General features: G+C 38.5%; 1 protein-coding gene across 1 annotated transcript; it reads left to right on the forward strand.

Annotated features, from left to right (window-relative positions):
• Positions 1-7200: 7200 nt before the first annotated feature.
• On the forward strand, positions 7201-9770 carry LOC129869909 (uncharacterized). The gene is given in 4 exon segments (XM_055944479.1): positions 7201-8134; positions 8228-8331; positions 9171-9274; positions 9277-9770. Coding segments are annotated over 4 exon segments (1551 nt in total). The 5' UTR covers positions 7201-7285.
• Positions 9771-10100: the final 330 nt, after the last annotated feature.

Below are 10100 nucleotides of genomic sequence, written 5' to 3' on the forward strand. Positions count from 1 at the left end.
CATTTAATCCTATCGAATCATTTCTTCATTCATTCCACCAATCTTTTGGGGCTAAATCATGACTCATCAAAACTCCAAATCAATAATTAAGGATACTCAAAATATTTAAGTTTATAACAAGAATATGTTTAAAAACTCATATCAATCAACTCTTAGACCCAATCATAGTATAAGCATATCGTAATATAGGAATCAATTCAGTTTCACAGGGATGAATACATGAAACAATTATCAAGTTCTCAACTCACCAACATCAACATGACAAAATCGTGTTGGTAGATGTAAACACTCATTATGACGTAAATCTATCAAGAAACTTCAATTCCTATGAACATTCAACTCAAAGAATATGTATGGCACATGGATGAACTCAATTCATGTTATGAGGAGCCTTGCATACCTGAAAATGAAGAAATCTCACCGAAAATCAAAGACATGACTTGAAGATCTTGTATCCTTAAGCTTTTGAGAGGATTTCTTGTTGGAGATGTTTGGAAGAGAAGAGGGGATGAAGATTAGGATTTTTGGGAGGCGAGGAGACTGAAAAATGATCCCCAAAATATTCCAATTTCGTATATATAGATATTAGGTAATTTTACCAAAATATCCCCACAAAATCTGAAAAAATGGGCTAAAATTTTGCTGGCGCTATAGTGGCGCATTGCGCCACTACAGCGCCAAGCCAAAATGGGCTAAAAACCTGCAAGTGCTTTATTGGCGCATCGCGCCAAGGGCCAAAGGCCAAAATTCCTGCAGGCCTGAAATTCGTGCAGTGATAGTCCATCGTAAAATGATTATAACATTTGACTTTGAACTCCAAAAAATACAATCTTGGTGGCATTGAAAAGAAGAATCAAAGAACTTTAATTTGATAGGTCATGGATCACCCAGTTCGTTATATTATTGGAGATATGCTCATTTGAAGTTGACCCTTATACGAACTCCTTCGGAAACTTAATCGATTGAAGTTCTTTGGACTCGACTTGGTGTTAGAGATCCTTTTATTACCCCAAAACAAATCTAATACTCTTTAAATACTTAGTAATTGATCCTAACTCATATCTAAAATTACAAGTCATTCGGTTCGAGTCTACACATACGTGAAGAAATGTTCGAGTCTTTATGAAAAAAATTCTAGGGTGTTACAAACATCCACTACGTTTCTTTCATAACACTCCTCCTTTGATGTCCACGTGTAATATGCCTTATTAAAAACTTTATAAGAAATAATATATATAGTTATCCCGAACACCCATATATATTGTGCCCCATTAAAATCTTATTCGAAAAACTCATTGGAAAAAATTCTAGTTAAGAAAAACGAGTACACATATTTGGTAATGCGCCTTGAGTCCTGTCTTATTAAAAGCCTTACCAAAAAAATTCAGTGGGACAAAACCTTAGTTAAGGGAAAAAGAGTGCGCGTATTTTACTTCACCTCATGAAAACTCTATTTGATATTTTGGAGATGACGCATTCCAATCTTATATCTTAGCTTCTCAAAAGTTGATTTTGATAATACCTTTGTAAATAAATTTGTAAATTTTGGTGAAGAATATATTTTGTTCTGACTTCTTTTATGAAGTCACCTTTCAATTGAACTATGCACACAACATTCTTTTCGAATATAACTGTGGGTACTTTGATATCATTTTTCAGGCTGCATCTTTCTTTAATGAACTGTATTGATCTCAACCACACACATTCTCTATTTGCTTCATGAATTATTATTCTTTCAGCATGATTTGAAGAAGTAGCAACAATAGATTGTTTTATAGATCACCATGATATAGCAGTTCCTTTGTATGTAATAGATTGCCTGTTTGAGATCGAGCTTTATGTGGGTCTAATAAATAACTTGCATCTCCATAACTAATAATAGAGGAGAAGGAGGTGTCGATAATAATAGCGGAAGAGATGATAATAGTGATGACGATGACGACAACGACGATAGAAGGGATATAAATGATGGTGGCGGGCGGTGGCAGATGGGGAGGGGTGGTGAGGGTAGGGGAGTGAGAGGGTGTCACACCTCGGGAGGGTACCCTAGACCTGACCGGCATTTGAAAGCCATTTCTGACCTTCAAGCGAACCACTTAACTCAATCATTCCGTCATTCAGTCATATACGCTCAAAGGAAGGCTCAATCATAACATGTTATTTACAATATGGGGGTCGAAGGCCAAACATGTTTAACTCAACAAAACAAATATAACAAGACTTCTCAAAAGTAGCGGTCTAACCTTCCCACACTCTAGTCTATGAAGCCTCTATCAAAGTCTAGGAGGTGCCAATGACAAGCCCATGGCTACCAACAATCAAAATAAAGGAAACGACAACAAAGCTATACAAGAAAGCTCAACATCCTCCGGAAACTAGGAGGACTCACCAACTAGCTGGGAGTGTATGTAGATCTTCAACAGAGCGTTGGTTGATGATCTCTAGTACCTATCTCTACATCATGAAACGATGTAGGCCAAATAGCTTCAGTACGTGGAATGTACGAGTATGTAAAATGGCCGGATGAAACAAACATCAAGAAAACATCAATATCAACTCAGGATCTCAACTCATATATATATATATATATACATGGCAATTCACTCAAGTGTCCTAAGTCTAAAAAGAATAGTTTAGACGGGACTAAATCATAAGCCACTCAACTCAACTGACTCGGAGCACTATCAAGACCTAAATAGGAGTTTCTCTTATCCGACAACCATCACCTATGAGCCAGTGATAGTACAACAATCAGACGTTGTTGCCACGTCCCTCCATACTTTGCCAGGGAATGAACACCTCCCTAATCATGGATACCATCGATTAGTCAAGTCCTATCATTTCAGGACAATAAAATGGGAAACATCCGACTTTAACGGTTCGATCCTACGGGAAGCATCTGACTTTAACGGTTCCATCCCTACCTACATTGGCGACGTAGTTTCTGGGGTTCGAGTATGGACTATACTCTTACCCGCTTTGGTGCTCGATACTCCTCCCATGACTCCATGATGATAAGACTCCCTATAATCATCTCAAACAAGCCGTCATGGCTAGTTTCATATGGAACAATGCCCACTCATCAACTCTATCCTCATTTCAACTCAATTAAATCATAATGGCAAGTCTCATTTAGGACCTTGTCCACTCGTCAATTCCATCATCCAATCAACTAAATCAAGCCTCATTTAGATAAGCATTTATGACATCTCCTCAAGACTCATTACAACTCTATGGCTTTAGCTCAACAATTCAAGTAAAATAACACATTTAATGAAGTTGACTTATGCAATATAATCACAAGGTTAAAGAGAACAACAAAACATAATAACAAGTCATCTCCATCAACTCATACTAATATGAAGGTTTTAGGAAACTCTTAGCTCAACAGCATCAACACCAATAAAGTCAAATTAATAGGAGACAAAACTCATTCAAACATAAACCATACTAAGGATCTCCATTCTCATGGACCTCTAACCTCAAAGCAAGAGTAGGGCACATGGGTGGACTCAAACCATGTTTTGGAAAGCCTTACATACCTTAGTGAAGACTCTTGAAAAAACCTTGTTGTTGGGTCTTCAATGGAAACTTGAATCTTGAAGCTCTTGGAACTCTTCTTGTATTCGGGTAGGGTCAAACTCGAGTATTATAGAGCATTTGCATGAGTTGAGGCGAGTCTTTGAGAAATTGAGCAGCGTTAGAGGTGATGTGGGGTCATGAAGGACCCTTAGAACCAAATCAAATCCAAAAGATTCATCGTGGCTAAGTATGAGTAGGAGTTTGCATAAGGGGTTGACTTCTAACGACCTTATCTTTTGAAAGACGATAATCTGGGTGGCACACAACCCATCAAATTAAAGGTCATCGATTCTTCTTTCCAACGCCACCAAAAATGTACATTTTGGAGTTTGGAGTCAAAAGATATGACGATCCTAAGACGAACTAGCACGGCAGGAATTTCATTTTTGGCTTGGGCTGCAACTGCTGTGGAAATGGCCTTGGCGCTGTAAGGGCGCGATGCGCCACTATCGTGCCAGAAATATGCCTCAGTAGTTTGGTGCTTGGCGTGATGCGCCACTAAAAGTTGTGCAGGGTTTTTCAGGCCAAATTTCCAGAACCCAGAAAATATGGCCTTGGCGCTGTAAGGGCGCGACGCGCCACTATCGCGCATACGCTATCACCTTCCCCTTTTGCATCAACACACATCCCAAAACAATTCTGGATGCATCACAGTAGACCACAAAGCCCTCTGTTCCATTGGACAAGGTCAGGACAGGAGCAGTGGTTAGCTTGGCCTTTAGTTTCTGGAAACTCTCTTCACAAGCATCGGACTATTGGAACTTAGCCTTCTTTTGGGTCAGCTTAGTCAATGGTGATGATATGGATGAGAATCCCTCTACAAACCTTTGATAATAGTCGGCCAAACCTAAGAAGCTCTTTATCTCTGTCGAGGATGTGGGTCTGGGCCAATTCTTCACTGCTTCAATCTTCTAAGCTTCAACCTGAATACCATCTCCAGATACAATGTGGCCTAGGAAAGCCACTGATGCAAGCCAAAATTCACATTTAGAGAACTTTGCATACAATACCTGGTCCTTCAGAGTTTGCAAGACGACTCTAAGATGATGGGCGTGCTCCTCTTCATTCTTGGAGTAGACCAGAATATTATCTATGAATACAATCACAAACATATCAAGATATGGTTTAAACACTCGGTTCATGAGAGGAATTACCCAACTCATGACCTTGAACTGGCAGCTGTGGTATTCGCCCTTAAAATTTGGTGCCACTACTTGTATGGAGTGCATGTTGATGTATTCACCAATCACAAGAGCTTACAATACATCTTTAGCCAGAAAGAACTCAACCTGAGGCAAAGGAGATGGCTCGAGCTACTCAAGGACTATGACATGAGCATCCTCTACCATCCAGGTAAAGCTAATGTTGTTGCTGATGCTCTTAGCAGGTTGTCTATGGGTAGCACTGCCCACGTGGAGGAGGGAAGGAGGGAATTGGCGAAGGAGGTACATAGATTAGCCCGATTAGAAGTTCGACTAGAAGAGAACAATGAAGGCAGAGTAAATATTTGGGATGGGTCTACGTCCTCACTCGTGGCAGAGGTAAAGGAGAAACAAGATCAGGATCCCGTTCTTCTTCGATTGAAGGAAGTTGTTCAGAAACAAGGGGTGATGGTTTTCACCAAAGGGGGAGATGGTGTGTTGAGGTACCAAAATAGATTGTGTGTGCCTGATGTCGATGATGTTCGAGAGAGGATTATGGCCGAAGCGCATAGTTCCAGATACTCTATTCATCCGGGCTCTACAAAAATGTACCATGAGTTGAGGGAAATTTATTGGTGGAGTGAGATGAAGAGAGACATTGCGGAATTTGTTTCCAAGTGCCCGAATTGCTAACAGATGAAGGTTGAGCATCAAATGCCATGTGGTTTAGCCCAAAACATAGAAATTCCGGAATGGAAGTGGGAGATGATCAACATGGACTTTATCACAGGGTTGCCGAAGTCCCGAAAGAAACACGATTCCATTTGGGTGATTGTGGATAGAATGACGAAATCAGCTCACTTCTTGGCAGTTAAGACTACTGACACCGTAGAAGATTATGCGAAGTTACACATTCAAGAGATCGTCAGATTGCATGGAGTCCCCTTGTTCATCATCTCAGACAGAGGAGCTCAATTTACTTCCCAATTTTGGAGATCTTTTCAGAAGGGACTGGGTTCAAATGTGAGCCTTAGTACGGCCTTTCATCCCCAGACGGATGGCCAAGCGGAGCGCACCATTCAGACGTTGGAGGATATGTTGAGAGCTTGTGTGCTTGACTTCAAAGGAAATTGGGACGATCACTTACCTCTAATAGAGTTTGCATATAATAATAGCTATCATGCAAGCATTCAAATGGCTCTGTATGAAACCTTGTATGGGAGGAGGTGTAGATCACCAATTGGATGGTTTGAGGTTGGTGAAGTCGAGTTGATTGGGCCTGATTTTGTTCACCAAGCCATGTAAAAGGTGAGAGTTATTCAAGATAGGCTAAAGACAGCCCAAAGTCGCCAAAAATCTTACCCCGATGTGAGGAGGAGAGACTTGGAGTTTGAGGTGGGTGATTAGGTATACTTGAAAGTGTCACCCATGAAGGGTGTCATGAGATTTGGAAAGAAAGGGAAGCTTAGCCTTCAATATATTGGCCCTTTTTATCACCCTTAATTAAAAATCCCAAAAATACTATCCAAAACACATTTATATATAATCTATAAATACTATAAGATGTGCCATGTGAGATATCGGTTACAGGTTGGTGTGTAGATGAGATAGGTATAAATCAAAAGTTCATTTATTTATCAAAGATAAAATTTGTTAATTATAAGTTATAAAGGGAAAATTATGCAAAATGTTTACTTATCACCCTTTTAGCACAATTTATTTAAATTATCTAAAATAGCCATTCGACCCTATTCTCCCCCCCCCCAAATGGATGCGGTGCGTCTTTCTTCTTCCCTTTTCTTTGTCGTCGTTGTTGCTGTTGTTGCTTCCTCTATTTCTATTGTTGCTTCATCCTCCCCCTCCTTCTTCTTCTTTAAAATTCAACGTGTTGCAAATCTTTTTAAACAAATTATATATCAAGAGACTCAAAACATTGAAAGGGTTTCATATATAAAATTTGGAACTATTTAGATGAGATTTTCAGTTGGTTATTATATATAATTAAACTATTTGTTTTAGTGTATCAGAATGTATAATCAATGAATATGCAAAATGTATAAGTATGTTTATGCAAAATGTATAAACTATGACTTTGACTATTTTTTAAATAAGTAAAAACAAGGCTATATATATACTAATTATTTTATTGCATATATTTAAAATTATCCCAATTATAAATTGAGGTGAAATACCTAAGTTTGATTTTGTTCCAAAATTAAAAATAAAATAAATCAATTTAGTCAAATTAAGGTACAAGCTTATTTGGTACAATATCTGAAAAAGCTATATTTTGTAAATATACTTTTTAACTTGATCTAAACTGACATATATACTTTTTATCTTTGAGCATGTACAAATTGACGTTTAAAATTATATAAAATTGAATAGATACAAACACATTTTTTGTAGCATAATACACCTAGCAAGACACAAATTTCACATAAAACACGAAGTAATATGCATGTGTCAACTTATGCTTATTCAAATTATATTATGCCGGACAAAGAAAGTGTTTCGTTAAAGAAAACACATTTCTTTGCTGTCTTGTTTCTATTGCTGCAATGAGTCCACTGGCCACTCCACTTCATCCTTCTCCATTCCCGCTTAAAAATCCAGCAAATCCCCAAACCCCCATTTTCACTTTACCAAGCAGACCAAGAATCTTGATTCCTCAAGCTACATTTTCTGCTTCACTAAATTCTCCTCTTTGGACCATTTCAGAGATAGTGAAGTCTGTTAATGGCAGAATCATCAGGTGGGGTCCACCTGGAGCAATCTGTACGGACACCAGAACACTTGAACCAGGACAATGGTTTCTCCCCCTTGTTGGGCAAAACTTTGATGCCCACAATTTCATTACCCCTAAATTGGCCACTAAAGGGTGTGTTGGAGTCATTGGGAACTGGGTTTGTGAGGATTGGAACAATGGGTTTGTACAAGTGGAGGGTGACACTATGAGTTCTTTAAAAAGATTGGGTTTTTATTCAAGAAACAGGTTTAATGGTTGTTTAATTGGTTTAACAGGAAGTGTGGGGAAAACCACAACAAAGACTATGATAGCATTAGCTTTGGAGAGTGTTGGAACTGTTTATCACAGTCCAGGGAACTGGAATAATGAGATTGGAGTCGCGTTATCGCTTATTGGGTTGTCGAGGGATGTGGGGTTTGGGGTTCTGGAGATGGGGATGAGCAAGAAAGGAGAAATCTTGGAGCTGTCCAGGCTGTGTAGACCAGATGTAAGGGTGATTTTGAATGTGAGTGCTGCACATTTGGAGAATTTCGCGAACTTGGAGGAGGTTTCCATGGCAAAAGGGGAGATTTTAAGAGAAGCAATGCCAGGGGATGTGTGTGTATTGAATGGTGATGATCCTCTTGTCATGAGCCTCCCAGTTCCAGTTGGAGTTCAGAAGGTGACTGCTATTTAATTTTTTAAATTGTTCTTTATATTGATATTCTACTTTTAGTTATATTTCTTGATTTCATTTTCTCTTTTCTTGCTCAAGGTGGTATTTGGTCGAAAGCTGGGCTGTGATGTTCGTTTAGTTTCTTCACAAATCATAGACGGAGGTCGCAGAATACAAATTGTTCTAGAGGGGTTTAACGAGATGTAAGTTCATCAGAACTTTTTTCAACCATTCTGTAGAGCATGCTATTCGCATTGGCACAAAATTTGAACTATTACACACCTTGGTTAGAACATTTTATAATCCCCTATATTGTTCTATTTTCCAAATTGTGGTAAAAATATGGTTTTCTGCTATTGATGTAAATAATATATATATATTTGTGTGTTCCTTATCTGGAAGGGTTTTTACCAGCAGGCCTGCCTTCATCTTTTGTCTCTTTGGTTTGATTTAGATGTTATTAATTAGATAGAAAGCATGACAGATATTACTATTCCCTCTTTTCATAGCTAATAAAGAAGAGGATTTTGTATTTTCTACATCTGTTGTTAGCGCTACACTCTTGACACTATTCTCAAACAAAATGAACTTTACTTTCTTAAAACAGATATGTTCTATAATTTCAATGTGCAAGGTCAGTATTACCCCAGTTTAAATGCCTTTCTTCATTTAGGTTGTTGTAATCTGAAACCTAATATAACTTACGTTAGTCATCAAACAATTGGTCCACTTCAAGGCTTTCTCTCTCTCGTATTGTTACATTTTGGTATTTTAAAGAGAAGATAGTAGTTTGTTCAGGTAAAAGATTATGAAGTTTAAGTTGATATTCTGTGAATAAATGATGAGAAACCCTTCAAAAGAAATGGCTGTCGCTGAAATACACAACTATGAATATTTCTAAAATCTCTCAGCATCATTTTAGGTATTTAAAGTTTCATTCATGCTTTCCTTCTACTGCAATAAAATACCATTCTATTTATTTGACATTGTTATTTACTAGTATTTACAATTCTATTTATTTGACATGTCGGTAAATATTCAGGGTTAAATTGGTTATCTCCAGTCCTGGCTTGCATTTAGCCATTAATGCATGTGCAGCTGCTGCTGTGGCTAGTGCTCTTGGTGTTCCTCTTGCTCTAGCTGGAAAAACTTGTCCAGATTTATACCTGTTCACCGAAGATCAGAACTTGAAGTAGCTGAAAATGGGATTACAATAATAAATGATGTTTACAATGCAAGTCCAGCTAGTACTCAAGCTGCCATTGACTTGTTAAGAAACATTGACTGCAAAGGTAAACGAGTTGCTATACTCGGGGACATGCTTGAACTTGGTCCAACAGAATTCAAGTTCCATGAGTTGATGCTACAGAGTTGCTCCGATGCTCATTTTGATGTAGTTGCACTTGTTGGAACAAGGTTTGTAAGTGCAGCTGAGAGTATAGACTGCGCTCAGGAGATAATACTGGTGTGCACCACTTATACCCACCAGATGGCTTCTAGAATTATCAATTATCTAAATAGTGGTGATGTCGTCCTTGTCAAAGGCAGTCGTCAAATAGGAATGGAGGTGATCGTCGATGCAATTAAGTCTATCCACTTTGGTGTCCCACTTTGCCAGGCAGTAATGAGCAAATGTGGCTAATAGAAGATTCTGCAATGTGATCATTCTAGAAAAAATCAGTATGCTGGTTCACCTTTGTTCAAGTTCTTTTTCAAGACCCCCGCATAGCTCAGGGCCAGCAACTGGGCAACTATGCTGGTGTAAAGGATATATCATTAGCCTTTTGCTGCTTCAAGCACCTTTGTTTATGTTTTTTCCGAAAAGCACCGAAGGTCAGTGTAGCCATATGAGTTGGCTTTCAGATGACATGCTCTTTGTACAGATAGAGTGGTTAAGCTGCTCGATAGAAGCCCTTGCTAAAGATCCTTTCTTCAGTTTAGTATCACGACGAATGAATATAAGGATTGCAAA

The sequence above is a fragment of the Solanum dulcamara genome, chromosome 10, assembly GCF_947179165.1.
Source record: "Solanum dulcamara chromosome 10, daSolDulc1.2, whole genome shotgun sequence".
Classification (NCBI taxonomy): Eukaryota; Viridiplantae; Streptophyta; class Magnoliopsida; order Solanales; family Solanaceae; genus Solanum; species Solanum dulcamara.